Source organism: Oratosquilla oratoria, chromosome 9 (assembly GCF_046742065.1).
Source record: "Oratosquilla oratoria isolate Oo_2021 chromosome 9, ASM4674206v1, whole genome shotgun sequence".
Taxonomy (NCBI): domain Eukaryota; kingdom Metazoa; phylum Arthropoda; class Malacostraca; order Stomatopoda; family Squillidae; genus Oratosquilla; species Oratosquilla oratoria.
This window is the reverse complement of record NC_134785.1, coordinates 60,206,826-60,225,363: the sequence shown is the minus strand read 5'-3', so window position 1 is coordinate 60,225,363 and position 18,538 is coordinate 60,206,826. Positions and strand designations below refer to the sequence as shown.

General features: G+C 36.2%; 1 protein-coding gene across 17 annotated transcripts in view; it reads right to left on the bottom strand.

Annotated features, from left to right (window-relative positions):
• Window positions 1–17,003, bottom strand: part of LOC143028480 (tRNA (uracil-5-)-methyltransferase homolog A-like) — a 64,468-nt gene extending 47,465 nt beyond the window's left edge. For 2 of the 17 annotated variants that reach the window (XM_076190636.1, XM_076190640.1), the window contains exons 1-3: window positions 16,952–16,998; window positions 13,444–13,480; window positions 1,818–1,871 (exon numbers count right to left, since the gene is read on the bottom strand). In XM_076190636.1, the coding sequence (XP_076046751.1) occupies window positions 1,818–1,871; window positions 13,444–13,471 (82 nt within the window). In that variant the 5' untranslated portion in view covers window positions 13,472–13,480; window positions 16,952–16,998. Of the gene's footprint in view, window positions 1–1,817; window positions 1,872–13,443; window positions 13,481–16,951 lie in introns of those variants that run through there. The other 15 variants (XM_076190639.1, XM_076190642.1, XM_076190638.1 and 12 more) reach the window with 12 other exon arrangements.
• Window positions 17,004–18,538: the final 1,535 nt, after the last annotated feature.

Below are 18,538 nucleotides of genomic sequence, written 5' to 3'. Positions count from 1 at the left end.
TGTTTAAGTCAGTTGGACTAAGATAAACATATACGCTATCCAATGCCCTGTATAAACTTTCAGAGCTCCTCTTGCAAGTGAATTCTTGTCATTATGAAACCCACATCCAATCCTAAGTACTCATGTGCCGATCCAGCATTTGGATTGCGGTTCAAGAAGAGTGATTATGCATTTCAAAATCTCATAGTCTCATAACAGATCTCAGCAGGTCATTAATAATTCTGCATCATATGTTTGCCCTCTTGTACTCTTGTACTGTCCCTTCTCTTTGTTTGGAGGCAACAATAAACAAAATGGCAATGACCACCAGCTCCATGTACATACATGACACCATTGATAATGATGAGAATATTGACCTGCTGCTCATTCTACAAAACTGCCTGTGGAAAAAGTAGTAATTACCTTCTGAGGACATTGGTCATTAGTTGCTGATGCATGGAGAAAACCATGCCTTAAAGCTGACCATAGCTATAAAGACATCAGTTAAGGACAACTATGTAAATTTAAAGCCATGCTGACTATGAACTCATTACCTTCCAACATGGGAAGTCCATAACTAAAAATTCCAGAAGCCTTACTCTTTTTCTTTCTTTCTTTCTTACACATTTAATGATTGCCAAGGTGCTATGGATGAAGGTAACTCACCCTTCTTTCTCAAATTTAAGAGAGATCTTGGGAGTTGTTCCTTGGGCTGTTACCTCATGATAAAGTTGAGGACAAAAACAGCTGGAAGGCTATTCTCTCTGCAACAAACCTTGCAAGGCCATCACCAAGTACCAATCATTGGTCCCCATATGATTCATACTTTACTAATACAGGATTCTTAAAAAAGTGGTTGTTAGTAATCACTTATACATTAGTTACTAGAATAATAAGTCAATGGTATCAAATCCATGTCCAGCCAAAAGTGATTTCCATCACAAATAACAATGGGCTTTGTTTGGTTTTAATATCGTGTTTACCCAAGAACAATTCTCATGCGTTCTACCAACAGGATGGGAATTGGTTTCACATTTCCCTTTCCTCTAGCTGAATTATTCTCACAATCATACAGTGATGGGGAAAGTTCTTAAATATTTCCTTCATGCACCATGTGTAACTACATGAAAATCATGCCATTTGTATCACAACTCTGTACCTAAAACCGCATGGTACAACATTGACCAATCAAAGTATTACATTAACCCAAGAAATTTAACATCAGAAGAGCCTAGTGGTGGAGTTCAACACATCTCCAGAAGAAAAAGTAGTTTTAGTTTCTCAATGCTATACAATTACCACTAAGTGCACTTACCTGCCCATAATGTGTCACACTTTGAAACAGACACTTGCATTATCTTTTCTGTATATTTCCTTTCCCATTCCTAAATTACAACCTTCAACCTGAAGTTGCTCTTAAGTAGCCTTAAATATGTAGAAGGAAATAAGAACACATTCTTACAGACCACAAAAGAAGCAACTAAATTCCATTCTTTATAACATACACTTTTTATAAACACTGACCTAAAACATTACCAATCTCAAACCTCAGAAGTGGAAGCCGAGCAAAGACTGCAATCCACAATATACCAAACAGGAGGAATTCAGCTATAATCTAAACACTATTATCAAGTCTCATTAATGTACATGTGACTGCAATAAGATGCAATGCACAGTTTAACAGAAGTCCTACAACAAAACTTATAGGTTATATAACCCCATTTACATAAACCAACAATATTGCTGCCTTCAGAATACATCTGTAGTTTTCTGACCCTATAAAAACAAGTTTCATTCAGCTGGTTTAGTACAAATTACGCATTTTTTTACAGTCTTACATCCTATGTCTTCAGGTTCGGAGTTCTCCTCAGTCTCGGACTCCGATGACGATTCTGTAAGGGGGGAAATTTAAAGAACATTATTTTATCATTTGAATAAAATTCCTACTATATATAATGTAATAGCAATTTTTTTTCAACAATATATTCACACAAAAGCAAGAACTTAAATTAATACATGAATATGGCTGCCTCATATCAACAATCTATGTATAACACAGCACCCTTATTGCTGTACAGGTTAACTGAGACTATACTCTGTTTATTTTGATGTTTTACTGTCAACCAATGTTCCTAAACACTTAATTTGTGCTTTCAAGATTTCACCATTTATAATCATTCTCTATATTTTTCATTTTAATGTGTACATTTTGCCAAAGTTGCGACTTATTTGGCTATAATAACTTTTTCTATAATGTTATCTCTGCCCAGTTGAAAAGAACATTAATTCATGTCTATGAAAAACCTATTTTCAAGTTATCTTAAATAATTCTAATTGTCCTACAAGTTTACCTAGGACAGATGGGTGGGGGGAAAATACTTGTTCTTCAAATATATAATAGGACAGTGACATTATGGCAGAGTCCATTTATAATGGTCTATATGAATTCCAAGATTCAAAATGCAACAAATCAAAATATAAATATGCATGTAAGTCAGAGTATAGTAACCAATCCAAGAGGTAAAGGCAATAACGTGTTCTGGCCCGTACTTAATACACTGGTGGGGAAAATAGGAGGTTGTAACAACACAAATACCAGTACAAAAAAAATGGGTGGTGGTGGGAATGGTGGTAAGTTTTTAACTGCAGCCAGTAAAACATTGATGTGGATAGTCCAAATGTGCTCATAGGTGATGGTGGGAAACGTTTTACTATCTTTGAGTCTTGCTTCCAGGCTGTTGGCACAGAAGAGAAGGATGGTCACACTGAGAGGGGTGGAAGTGTTGGCATAAAAACTGTGCAAAACAAGTGCTTGAGAAAAGGTTTAGAGAATTGGTTAAATGCAAGGTGCAAAATCAGGAGGAAAAAAGCTAGTACCACCAAACATACTGAACACGAATTAAAACTCAGAATGACAATATTGTTGGGCAAAAACTACTTGGGAAAAAATAAAATAAAAAGCACAAGACATTCAGTGAACAAGACCTGGAATGACCAAAGGATGGAGAAAAATAAAGAAAATAGAATGAATAGGAGAAGGGAGCCCCACGGAAAAATAAAGGTAAAAACTACTCAACTAAAGAAGAGAGGCAGGTGAAGAAATCATTGTTGGTGATAAAGCAATACAACAACTGTTACCATGGACTGGAAACCTGCTGCCCTATAGCAGCTAGCAATGGTCCTTAATTCCCTCCTATAGATCTCTCAGAAATAGGAGCATCAACCCCTTCCATATGATGACACCTGAGTATGCGTCATGAAGCACAAGTGGTATATGGGGATGCCACTGTTGGCACCTTTGATTGTATTTATTTTGTAGTTATAGCTGAATGACCCCCATATTCTGCAAACTGGGTTGATCATATTTTCTGTTGTTATTTATATTCAAAGTGAAAGAGAATCGAGTAATATAGCCATAACTTCCCATTTTATAATGCAAGATTGTGATCCATCATCAAATCATCATACATCAGGCAGCTGATCCTACTCAAGAGAATTTAAGTTGTATTGAAGAGGTTAAGATTTACTGTCTATGTTATATTTGTGTGAACTGTTTCCAAGTAACTGGCTTATAGTTGCAAGAGAGTAATTGACAGCTGTTAGCTCTATTTGTGTACAATGATGGAAGTATTGTCAATGTTGACATATAGCTGCACATAATTGGAGGCTGATTTTGAAGACTGCCACCAGGTAGATGACTTTCTAACACCAGTCTCAAAGGACCACCACTTACAGGTACATCTCCAAACCCTTGGTAACAGTGATAGGAATTAATGAAAACTAGGGACCTCCCCTACACCACACAACAAAAAATATAAAAGGTCATAGCCATAACAAAATCAGAATTATTAAGAAATGTGCAAGAGGGATGAATCTGAACAGAAACAAACAAGTTAGGCAGGTGAACAAATCAACAAATGATAGAAAAAGAATGATGGTAAAAAGAATAATAATAATGGCTACCTCAGGTTTCACCACTGAAAACCTTCGGCAGCTAGCAATGGTTCCTGAATATATGGAATAACAGAAAACTCCCTCCAGAAAAGCATTTGACAGCATGAACACATTTTCCTAATTCATGATAAAGTTATGCCAGGACAGATAAACACCAATGGATGACTATCATGATTATGTGGCAACTAAGCAACATTACATTTAAGGGAAGGATGAAGATGTCCACATCACATATTCACAATGAAAAGTTACATTCATGCAAGGAAGACTAACATGAAATATTTACTGAAACTTGGCAAACCCATGACAAATATGCACAGAAAAATAACAAGATGTAAAAGTCAGGAGTCAAAGTACCAATTTTAGATGAGTGGAAATAACAAAAGGCATGTATAGATATGCAGAGAACAAAGATTCACTGGCAAGATTTGTAGGTTATGTAACACTTACAAAAGGCGAGAGAAAGTGTTGCAAGGAATGGTAACAATGTAAAGTATCGTTTATGTAAAGAAGACCAATATGTACCTGCCTTTAGTGCATTAAATGGAGGGTTGAGTATATGTGCAAACACTACTTCCAAACATATCAGAAATCAATGATGGTAATTTGTACTATCAATATATATCTACTGTAATAAATAGTCTGTATGCAAGAAAATAGCATGATCAAAACATTTACTAAAGCCAGTACCTAGTTTCATACTGTAAAATTATTCAATTTCATATGGAGGGTATGATTACAACGATGAAAAGCAAATGGTTTTTATAAATAATATTGAATAATTAATTTAAAGAAGATGCAGGTTGAAAAAATACCTTCCCTTCCAACACTAAACAGCAAAAGGCAATAATTCCAATTATCTCAAAATGTAATGAATTGCGGAACAAATCTTTGTTTTGATTTCTGTTCTATAAAAAACACAATAAGAAAATGGTTTTGAACCAACTAGACCCTTATGAACATACAGCCATGTCACCATCTTAGTAACACTTTCTTGCAGTCCCAATTATCAAAACACAGGTCCTCTAACAGGAAACTACATCTATTTGGTAAATGCATGTCAAAAATATATAGCGAGTGTATATGGAGTAAATGTTAAAGTGTTTACACATCATGAGTAGGAAAAATGAGGGCCAATTGTAAAAATAGAAGTGTCCATGTACAGGAATATAAAACAAATGGAAACCATGGAGACAAAACTACTTAGGTCAACGAAAATAAATAAAAATGTTACAAGGAATATTTAACAATAAACAAGGAGGACCAATTCAATTTTCTACAGAAATTAAGACTTATAAAATGGTAACCAAAAATTATGATAATGCATATCAACCATCAACAAACAAATATGGGTTTTGTTTAGTAATATGAAAAGGAGTTCTATCCATCACTTCCCTCTCTCCATCCCTCACCTTCCCTACCTCTCTCCTGGGGCCAACAAGACCCGCCTCAAAGCAGCTGGGTTGGGGACCCACACCAACTTACAGAGAGACGCCAAGGTTAAGATAAAAATTGCAGGTATAACTATATATAGTACATAAAATGTACACATGACAAACAACTACTGTTATGATACTTACAAAGTGAAGTCCGCCCTAAGTGAAAGCAACACTGCAGCGAGGTTGAGACTGTGCAGGTACATCACACACACACATGTGAATGTATGCATGGAGGGCAGCTGTTTATCACCTTGAAATATTTTTTCTATGCTCTGGAGTAAAGTATTTTTTCTCTACTTGCCCTGCTGTTTTTTTTACAGGGCGTAGTGTTCCATCTAAGTATCAAAAAATCATCTTCTTGGGGGTAACTAACTTGAGGTCACTTAGAAAACAAGTTTATTCAGATAGATTGTGGTCACTACTTGTGAGTTATGTGACTATAGGGGAAAAAAGAAAGAGAAAGAGAGAAAGATGGAGAGAGCAACAGACAGAGACAGACTGAGAAACAGACAGAAAGACAAGTGTGAAAGAGATGGAAAGAGGAGAGAGGGAAGTGGGGGATGGGGAGAGAGGGAAAGTGAGGGGAGGGGAGAGAGGGGAAGGGGAGAGAGGGAAAGGAAGGAGAGGATGGAGGATGGGAGGGAATGAGAGGATGAGAGAGAGGTAGTGAGAAAAGAGGGTGAAAAGGAGGGAAAGTGGGAAAGGGGAGAATGAGGGGGGTTGGAAGGGAGGGGGGTATCTTGCGGTGTTATAAGGCCAATTTTGTGATTTTACTGTTTTTGTGTTGGGTGATGATAAAGACAAGATCATGCTGTGTAAATAAATGAAGTTTCCATCAATTCCATTTCATTCTGCTGTAAGGAAACAAGTGTAAAATGGTAAATGAAATAAGGGCTTATGGTATTTGCATGTATAGCACACCAAATAGTTGTTGGAAGCTACATAATAAACTGTAGGCAAAGTAGTGTTAATGCCTGTGTATCTACCAAAGGCCCTTTCCTCCTTAGAAAGCAAGTTGCAAAGTGAAATCATTATGTCCACTAAAAAAAATTATTCAACTGCGCCATTTAAGCACCGTGGGGATGGATGTGTTGCCCCATACACCTATACTGCTTGGGTCAAAAGCAATGCAGTACGGCACTGTTCCACAGCAGGGCTCTACAGCATGAGCTGGTTTATCCCCACTGCTTCACTGCATGGTATGCACTCAAGTTTATGACTACAGAACATACATGAATTCATTACAAATCAAAGATGGAACACCACTTCATTCCTGTAAAACACAATCAGTTCACAAGTAGAGTAAAACTTTTTTTTTCCTGCAGAACATAACTTGTTAAGAACATCTTCTCTGAGTGACCATATAGCAGTCTTCCATGTATAGTAAATCACTACTGGTTTTCATCATTTACTTCATCACTCCAAAACTGCATTGGCAGATTTGTTGGGAATTACTATGCCTGAAACATAATACTAAATAAAATGGAATGCAGATTCTAATGGCAGGCTTCTTTGCATGGGTCAACAAATATTGTGTGTTGTGAAAAATATAGGTTTCTTGTGTACATTTGCACACTGAATCCAAATATGGTCTCTGAATTTCTCCAGCACCCATAGTTTCATTCCAGAATACTCATATATGATTACATAATCATGTGTATAAAACACCAAAGCTCTACAGAGCATTGAAAAAAAAAAAAAAGTTAAATAACCATTTCAACTGATTCTGAAGAGTAATAGTTTTTAAAGCATTAGTAAAAAATCAAACCAACAAGGGCCTACAGATTAAGCATGGAACACTCGCTGTCCACTCCTAAGTTAGAACTCAACGTCTAGACTACCTTTTCCACTCTTTTGACTAGACTACCTTTTCCACTCTTTTGACATGTTGCAGGTTTGTGTATCCCAGTGTTGTGCTCATATACCATCTTCCATTATAATGCCAAGATATTATGTACATTCAAAAAAATTTTTGCTATATCTGTAGTTACCCAATATATACAGTACTACCTCTCATTAACAGACTACAAGGGGGTAACGGTGTCCATTGATATGAATAATCCGTTGATTTGGAGTGGTTCTTGGGTGGCATAGTGATTGCATGCACTAAATAACAGCACCGAAAACACAGCGAAAACACCGCAAACACAGCCAATTAACTTCCGTTAATGAGAGGTAGTACTGTAATGTAATTTCACACCCCCCATACTTGTGTCACGTGTGTCAGGCTACTCACAGCAAGGACAAAATATTCACACACTATGTCTTTTCCCATTCCTAAAGTTCAGAGACCTTAAGATCCTTTTGGTCTTCTTCATATTACAAATGGTAATGATATACTTTACCAATAAGATTCTTCTAATGGAGGAAGAGGAAGGAGAATTGAAGCCTAAACTCGTCCCACATAAAAATCCAAGCACATTGCTCAATACCCTAATAATTTATTACCTAAACGACCAATGCCTCACAGTCAGGAATAAACCATCCCAGATCCTAAGTCATAACAACGAGTGATGAGTCTAGCGATAAGATAGACCAAGTACAACAACATGGACAGGCAGCACTACTCAAGTGAACCAAATTTGCCAAGTCAAAGAAATCATCCAATCAACAACATCCACAATTTGTCTGCACAGTAAGACAAACTTTTGTAATCTAGATTAGTGTTGGGAAACTTCTCCAGAAGAAAAATAAAGTTTATTATGATTGCAAAAACAACTGATCCATAATCAAGGATATTTTCAGACTGCAATTCAGGAAACTGCTCTGAGATGTGGCTACCTCCTTTATATGGGGGGAAAAGCTCTTGGTATATGGATAAATCCAAGATGAACAATTTTATGAGCCAATGAAACTGAGAAAAAAAAAAACCAGAAAGATATAATTTCACGATGTAAACACCCTACCAACACCTCCAGATAACAATGAAGTAAAAATAAAATCCAACCGCTAGACTTGTTCATTCTCATGGTATATCTCAAGACAGTCAGTGATGAACACAGCAAAAGATTTCCTAAACAATTTTGATATAGATACAATACCATGGAATGTGGTACATTCTATATTGAAAGATTTGCAGTGCAATGAGGAATATTCCTGAGACCAAACACGGCTAAAAATCAACAAAAGTTCTATGCTAGTGTTTTATGTCATCTGCCTCCATCACAATGAAATAATTCAAAATATCGTTGATGCTTTTGAAAACTCAACTAATACAATTAGCAGAATAGATTGATATCTTGGATGTTTATTTTTTATTCTTTAACACATCACTATATTTTCTAGAACAAATTTGTATGGCCCATTCTCCTGATTTTATGAATACGTGTATGGTGGCATGTAAAGTACAGTGAAAATATATTTGTAAATGGACAAGGCATGTTTACCCTGTTCCATATACTAATATAATTATTATATGCATTACTTGACAGCTTTTCCCGTATCAGTTTAGTGCACGAAAAGTGTGGATGGACATGAGACATCAGGGTACTTTGGCAGGAATGCATGGAGTATCCCTATTACCTTACCAAACCTTTCTCCAACATGTTAAAATATTTTCTGCTCCTCTCCCCATTTATCAAACTCTACAAGCAACTAACATAATTTGGAGTGAGGGCTGCCCCTCAATTTTGTATCAACTAGAACAAAATCATACCCAGTATACATCTAGCTTCACTAAACCTATCTAATCCCCATTCTTATGGTGTAGAAAACAATTCAAAGCTGAACAAGTGTCATATATACTAGAGGAATATGTCCTTGAATTTTTTTTAGACCTATTTCTGGGATTAAAAATAAATCTATCTTCCTTAAAACCAAAGTTGCATATACTCTCGACAAAGTTCTCACCAGTTCCTTCTCCCTTCATTTATAACAACCATGAAACCTTTTAGGTTCAGTTGTGAATGTTAATCTATTATAACATACAATTGCATAGTGCTACACATCCACTTTCACAAGTTGTTTCTGATTATCTAAATGCCATATGATGATTACACTCAAAGCAAATTACAGTTAGCAGCTAATTGATGTTAGGCCCCTTTTCCCAGAAAGTTCATGTTCAATATTTGTCTTCCTGAATTGCAACAGAAAAATTGATTCAGTTGAAGTACTACCCAACTACTTACACTTTACCAGCTACTCAACCTGCTGAGCATTAATTGGTTATTTTTCTGGAATGCAATTCCATTCAATTGCATAAAACCCGTTGTTTAACTACAGTGGCAAGTCCTACCAATCACTTAGCATGTGCAATGTTCTTTACAAAACCCAATAAAGGCGAACCAAGTGATGATATTTGAGTAGCATTTGCTGGAATTCATCTCAGTCACATGGCATTCTCTAGTCATGGTTAGACTGGGTTCATTTGTATGCAATTTCAATGCTTACTTCCAGGTTTACATGGAAATCCATGAAGGAATTAAGGAGTTTGGTGTGGATAACTGCAAAGCAGATAAGGCCTTAGCCAGGAGGGCCACACATAGGAGTTATGGGTTCAAGGTGTTGCGAAGTATGTACACCATTATAAATATATACGAGTGAGAAGCTTGAACCACAAGGAACTTTGCTTCAATAGTAATCTATGCCCAATGTGCTTCAACTGCTTGGGCAAGTAGTATGCTCTGGTGGTCATTGGATTGTTTTACGAAGCATTATCAGAACCACTGCAAAGTCAGTACACCAAAATACGATTTATGAGGAAGTTGTTTTAAATTTTCATTTCACACTTCTACTAAAATGTTTTTAATCAAGTTCGGTACTTCAAACACAAAATACTACAAAAACCTGTAATATCTAATGTCTGTGAAAAGCAATTCTTGAATTACCAATAAGCACTCATGTGCAGTCGAGAGGTGGAACGAAGGTAGAATAAATGGTCGTCATCCTTGAATACAGGATAAAAACTGGTTACATTCCCAGAATATGCATATGTCTCAGAACTCGTAAGTCAACACTGCATGTCATCCTTGAATACAGGATAAAAACTGGTTACATTCCCAGAATATGCATGTCTCAGAACTCGTAAGTCAACGCTGCATAAAAATAAACTTATGAATCAACACAGCATAATGATCAACTTAGAAATCAACACAGCAAAGATTCTTTTATGTAGAATGCTTTGCTAACACCCATCAGGTGAGTATGCATCAAGTGCATACAACTCCCATCCTGTTCTTACACTGTAAAAAAAGTTTTCCTGTTCAAAATCCCACAACTACAGTGTCATAGTCCACTGACACTGTGGAATCAAAGATTTTTTGTTACATTTACATTACAATGGTGAGGGGTTAATGGAAGAAGACAGCTTACTTCAGCAGGTTTAATTTTTCAATTTATGGTGGATCTTCCCATGTTGGGGGTTAACAACCCATCCAACAATACTGAAGAATTGAGGAAACATGGGATTAATTCCACTGCCTTCCGATATAAACACATGGTACATATATTTCTCTTCACCTACAATTATACACTTTACTCCAGGTGTATTCTTAAAAAAAGGGTCTTCTTGATAAGGTTAAGTCCAATTGCTTAGCTTGCAAGGAAATAGCAAAATTTACTAGGATGCCACAATTCCTGTTTACAAGTTTATTTACTATCTAGTATACAAGAGTTTCCATTTACCAGACATCATAACTCGATTAATCAATCAATCAATTTCTTGTCCCTGGTCTCTTTTAGACCTATGGCTTTCAGGTAACCATCATTAGTCTATGGCAGAACCATAACTCACTCATGGAAGTGTTGTTGTCTAGGGATTGTTAGCATGGGGCATTGTAGTATGATGTTCTGTGTCCTTTGTGAGATGACTGCATCTGGAGCAGTTTGAATCGGTAGTTAGACCATGTTAGTACGGTTTTAATGCTGGATGGAGTCCCAAGCACAAGTGTGCTATTGCTACAGCTGCACCAAGATGACGAGAAAATTATTATTTACTATTTACCTGTTTGTTTATTATTTAACTATACCTATGTATTTATTTATGTATTTTACTTATTATTTACATTATCATAATTCTTATTTATTCATTTATTTATCATTATGATTTTTTTCTGCATCCGACCTAGATATGGACCAAAAGGTCTCCTGTCGGCATGCTCCCACTTTGTAATCTTTGTAAAGTAAGACCCCTTCACCCCAAAGAATAATTAAAGCTAACATCCAAGCATCACTACTGATGCCAATTGGGCACAACACTCCCCACTTCCTCGAGAATGTACAGCTCCATGGGGTCAGCACCTAGTCTTTGATCCAGGTCAGTCACTCTTCTATTAAATACTTAGCAACCAATTAATTCAATAATCTAGGTCTCTCTTGCAGAAGATCCACAGCTTGTTTTGTGAATTGAATGAAGATGTACAATGTGGTACAGGTGGTAAGTTGTTGCAGATGTTTGAATACCGGTACAATGATGCTATTATTTCTTTTTCTTTTTATTCATTCAGTTGATTGCACTTGTGTGAAGTAATGATTAATTATTCTGTATTTTACCATATCTCTTTGTATTCTTAAAAACTTTTTAGAATCTTCCTTAGAAGAAGACAGGAACAGTGGCTCACCAATAAATCTTGCAATTTTCTCACAGCTAACCAATTGTGACAAAATTTCATAGAAAAGATCAAATTAGGGACCAACACTGAGTACCTGTAAGGAGTGGTTATATAAAACAGACATTATGGAATCATTTCCTTGCCACCTTTTTCAAAACCCTTCAACATCCTCACCTCCACCTGGTTTCTGGGCTATGCCCATGACTTTATACTTCCTCTGCTTTTTTATACAAGGAGAGAACAACAAAGAGTGACTGCTATACCCATTAGCCAGTCACACATACTCCTATAATAATACAACAAACACAAGTCCCAAGTTTCTTCCCTTAGAGTAGGAAGGCAAGAGGTCAGTTGCCAGGATGAAGGGGCCACCAGTTTCCAGTAAGAAAGGCTTCATAAAAATAAAGTGTTGCCCGAGTTTCATTGACTAAAACCCTGCAGTTCTGTATGGTTGGCTCTTCAATCAATCTCATCTTGGAAGAAACTCTGGACTAAAATATGTGTTGTATTAGTGTGGGACTGTCCATCACTAGCTGAAAGCAGGTGGGAGCAATCAAGAGTCACCTCTAATGTTACTTCTCCTTGAGTGGAAAGGTGGAGGAAATACAGTTGACCTTGAGAGAGAGCCTGGGCCAAATCTGGAGACAGAGTCAACTCTTTTAGGTTGCACCTTTAGATAGAGACAAGGGGCTGATGAATTTTGAAAATGGATGGAAGGGTGAGGATTCTCTCTACCTTACATCTTGCAGGATTACATTTGGCACACTTGTCATTGGCCACATAGCTTCATCAATAATCATTACATACATTTGCATCCTATCAAGCTAGCCTGATGTCTTACAAAGACAATACACACACACACACATGCCCATGTGGCAAAAGGGAACATACCCTCAGCCCTCAGGTTTCCTCTCCGGTTCCCCAAGGTGCTGTCCACAGTGCAGTGTGACAGGCTGCAGCTAACTACTATTGGCACATATTCTATCAAACAATGAAGGATTACTTGGTGATAGGAAGTTGTTACTACAACTCGTTCCTATCCTGCAACTCCAGGGGAGCATCTGCTGAACATTCTTGGGAACATCAAATCTTTCATAGATAGAGCCAATTTAAAAATTCTCTTATTAGCATAAATGCACAGGCCCTCTGGTAATTTCCACAAGGTACCTGTACCTTCCACTTAAATAACTTATTTGGGCTGGACAGTGGTCACATGAAGAGCAATCAATTGAAAGATAAACATTGGTTACTGAGCACTCACATAAGTAAGGCACTGTATCAATCCAAGGAGCTACATCCTTGCTACTATGTTCTTCCACCACAAAATTTGGTGTAAAACAAAAAATCAATGTAAACCCAACTTAGTCACATATTCTCTGCAGCAGCAGAATAATCCTGAGTTACTATTACCAGTACAACTAGATCATAATTTGTTGGGAGGCATCAAAGAAATGTAAGAAATTTAGATACCTAGATCCCTACTTCTCTATCATACAGATAAGATGAATCTAAAACATGCTTACCTTCTGCAGTCCTGTTGATGTTCTCCATCTTTCAACTCTGAAATAATACAAATAACCAATAAGTAATCCCCCTTTTTTTCTTATTTGATATCAACACTATTTTAAGAAATTGAGAAACCTACTATGGCTTCCATGTTTCCAAAAGAAAATTTGTGGACACAGAAGTCAGTTGTAGCCAATATTGGATAGTGAACATACCCAATATAAAGGCTTTGCACTGACATCACTAAGAATCCCCATCCACTATGTTGGATTACAAACAACATGGTGGAGGTAACAGGCATACATGACAGCAAGAGCGACTTTCAAAAGCAACTGTCTGATAAAGACAATTTCTTATTAACAAAAGTTGAAATTTGTATATGATAATCATCTCTATCTTATCCAGATAGGTCAATTCAGCCAGCATTCCGACTCTTTGCCAAGCATTGCATACATCGAAATGGTGAACCACTTGGTGCTGCCACCAAGCCCAGTGTGCACAGCTGAACAGATGCATGCATACAAAGGCCTGGAGGCTCATAACCAGTTCATGTCTGGATGGGTTAGAGATACTGCAGTGTCCTACCCCAAGGAAAATACATCCGTTATAACTGGCAGGTTAAGTTACTTTCTGAAGCCATGCTGCTGACAATTTTGGTTCATATTGGTCTTTCAATTATCTTTATCACGTGTGATGTTAGCACCACTGGTCCGTAGTTTTTTTCCAAACCTCTGCTCTTCCTTTACGATTGGTGTGATGGTACCAATTTTTAGTGCATGTGGCATTGAACCAGCTGCAATGATTTTTTGCACAGTAGTTTCAGTGGCAAGGCTACTTGGTGTTTGTCGTGTTTTAGGATTTGCAGGTGGAAGTTGTCTGGTCCAGCAGCATAACAACATTGAAAAAATTATAAGAATGACATGTATACTGGTAAAATAATAATGAAAGCAATTGACACAGTCCCCCACAACAGACTAATGACCAAACTAAAAATATATGGAATAACTGGACATATATACTGATGGCTTGAGACATTCTTACTTGGAAGAAGACAGAATTATTGTTAATGGAGAATCTGCTGGCAAGAAGTGTTAAGTGGGACACCACAAGGAAGTGTTTTAGGACCAGTGCTTTTCACCATCTATATCAATGACTTGCCAGATGTCATAAAATCTTATGTTTATCTATTTGTTGATGATGCTAAACTGTTCAGAAGTATATCTGGTCCAGATGACAACATACTCCAAGAAGACATAAAACACCTCTATGACTGGTCCAATAAGTGGCTGCTAAAACTATATCCAAGTAAATGTAAAATAATACATTTAAGTGGGCAACAGGCTGACAACAATTATGATCAAAGATATAGCACATATAACAGTTCAGAAGGCATAATTCAAGCAGAATTAAAATATACACAAGAAGAACAAGATCTAGGAATATTAGTGGACAATAAATTGAAGTTTCAAAGCCGTATTAAATGCAAAATCAACAAAGCCAATCAAATTATGGGTGTCATCAGTAGGACTTTTAAACATGGATTTAAATTGTTTCATTCACTGTTTACAGCTACAGTAAGACCCCATCTGGAATATGCCCAAGCAGTCTGGAGCCCTTGGAGGAAAAAATATATTAGAGCCATAGAAAATGTCCAGAGAAGAGGAAAAAATATATTAGACCCATAGAAAATGTCCAGAGAAGAGCCACAAAGATGATTCCTGGTCTAAATAACCTAACACACGAGGAAAGACTGAAAAAGTAGATTTACCATTAGTTTATAGAAGAGCCAGCAGAGATATGATAGAGGCATATAAAAAGTGTAGACTCAGAAGTGACTTGATACAGGTCTTTAAGATTTTAAAGGGGATTGACAACATCAAAAGAGACAAAATTTTTACACAATGAGAATCTGACAAGAAATAATGGTCTCAAACTGTCCAGAAATAGATTCAATTTGGAAGTGGGTAGAAACAACTTCACCAACCATGTAGTTAAAGAATGGAATAAACTTCCTGCAGAGGCAGTGCAATGTAGTTCAGTTCAAAGCTTTAAGATTCATTTAGATAAACACCTAAGCTAGATGCTGTAATGACTACTATTTATTTTATATTATTTATTTGTTTGTTATTATTTGTCTGCTTGTTTATCATTTGCTTGATTTTCATTACTATTTATGTCAATTTATTATTTACTATTTACCTGTTTATCATTTAACCATACCTATGCATTTATTTATCATTATCTGATTATAATTATCATCTTATCTATTTTATTATATTTCTTTTGTTTTATCATTATTATATTTTTTCACATCCAACCTAGTTATGGACCAAAAGGTCCCCTGTCGGCATGCTAAGCCTTTGTAATCTTTGTACTCCTTATATAAGATGATGCATGGCAAATATGAAGAAGGGGCAGCACCACTTTTGATGACAAGGCAAGGGAACATGATTACAAGCTGTACAAGAGGAGAGCCCCAAAAAAATGTTGCATAAGAACTATTTTACATATAGGATTGTGGACATCTGGAACAGCTTGCCTACTCTAGTTGTAAACGCTCCTACTAAGGCTTCCTTATAACGTCGTTTGGACAAGCACAGGGATGGACAAGATGTCAAGTTTAACTTTGAAGCAACTCTCAATGTCAACAGAAAAATTATCAATGAGGATCTGGATATAAAGGCCAAATCACCTAATGGCCTGTGGCTGTGTCCAGTAACAACATAAGTAACCATAAGTAAATGTAAAACAATGCCAGTATTGAGTATGATACTGGCATTGTTTTACATTTACTTATGTTTTGATACCAAGTATCAAGATAGACCACATCATGATCATGCCAATAAATAAATATGAATGTCTTGAAATCATATGCACTTGCCTACAGACTTGTGCACCTCAATTTCAACTCAATTCACCTGCTCACTGTACACCATTGATTAATATGGTCTTCCCGATTACCCAAATTGTTTCAATTTACCTGAACTAAATTAGCAAATAAGCAAATTTCTCAATTACATATTCAAACACAATTAATAAGTTAATAACAGACCAATTGTCCCTTGAGAGGAGGGACAGCAGGACTGGCAGCAGCGGTAGATCACTACAGCTGTAAGGACTGACCTCGGAACCTCTCCAAGTCACCCAGTTACCAAGTAAACCAAGTAGGATAAACACATCTACTTGGGTGTTAGCTAAATTCAACATGCTAACACTAAACTCACACTACATAAAATAATGCAAGAGTTTGGACATGGAAAGAAACGTACGACGACTATTCATACAACTGCAAACAATCACATTCAAACATCATCTTACTAGTATCTTTTATGTTGCTAAGCACGAACGTTTCTCAAAAACAATAATTTTGATTACTCCTTTTCACTAGTCAAATCTTGAGGTATTCTTTCATGCTACACTTACTTCCTCCAATAATCACCTGTAGGATATAGTCTAGATAACAACAACACTCTATTACTATATTCCAGAGCGTATCTTATTAATTTGAAAGAAAGAATTACCTACACTTTTCTCCACTAGAACCCACGCTAATCACAATGTATGTGTATCAGCTACTCCAGCATTCGATAATGTTTTGGTAACGCCATTGCGACAAAACTGTCGTATGAATTAAAATATTTCCCAAACGAATTGCAATTTAATTACAATATATACAAAATATTAATTTTGTTAGTTATAATCTAATGTATTTAAATTAATCTGAATAATATATATCTGAAAGAGACAACGGAAAAAAGATTACATAGATCTGCAATTTCATCAATATGATATTTTTGAAGAAATAAAACCACTGAAATATAGCTCATATTATTTTAATCTTCTTTTTTATTTCTCCTTTCTTTTTTGGTGTTACATATATGTAAAATGTGTGATCACGAGGAAATTTTTATATGCACTTGCAATGGCGGATGAATGCACCTGTCAGAAGTACGATGTTTATCATAACATAAAATCCAGTAGAGCATATTCAAATGATTTAAAGTATGTTACTGATATTATGGACTTTGATATACTTGTATTAGTATGTGATCACGTTCCTCTTCAATGGTCAAACTAACGTTTTCATGGTTTCTTGAAATTTGTCATAGTAATGAAGGTGCGCATTAACTAGATGTGTGTGATTATATAATAGTTGTGTTTCTGTGTGAAGACTAGCAAGATGTTATATAAACCATGTGTCTGAAATGCAGCCATTGTATAGTTAGTGACACAAATCCTACAATACACTTCGCACACTGTACATTAAAAAAGAAACGACTAATTAACGAGACATGCTACTTTCATTGCATATCTATGCTTATGACCTTAGGTGAACCGTCATTTCTATTTACAGTTTAGAATATGATAAGAAAGGCATTGTTATAAATATCTTGCGAATAATTCGGTTAATACACTTCAGATACAGGATACATACACACACACACACACACACACACACAACTTATAATTTAATAAGAACAATCAAAGTGGCATTTACATACGTGGATGAAGAAATGGTGGAATATGCAGCAACGATGTGGTCACCAAGTACAAAAAAATGTATAACAAAACTTGAAAGAATACAAAGAGCAATTACAAAATTGGCACCAATGCTTTCAAAACTATCATATGAAGAGAGACGAGACTAGCAAAACTTGAGCTACAGATATTAGAGCAAAGAAGAGAGAGAGGATGTTTGATAACTATTTATAGAATCATGAAAGGCACAGAAACTATTGATAGAGAGGATGTAATAAAATTGAATGATAGAAATACAAGAGGACACGGAAAGAAAATCAAGAAAGACAGTTGTAGAAGAGATTTGAAAAAGAACAGCTTTCCCCACATAGTAATAGACATTTGGAACAATTTAGATAAGAAAGTGGTGTATGCAAAAACAATATATGATAAAATGAGATATGAAGACGGGACACCACGAGCATAGCTCCCCTTTACGTAAAATACAACTAGGTAAACACACACACACACACGCACACACACACGCACACACACACACACACACACACGCACACACGCACACACACACACACACACACACACACACACACACATATATATATATATATATATTATATATACATGCATATATAA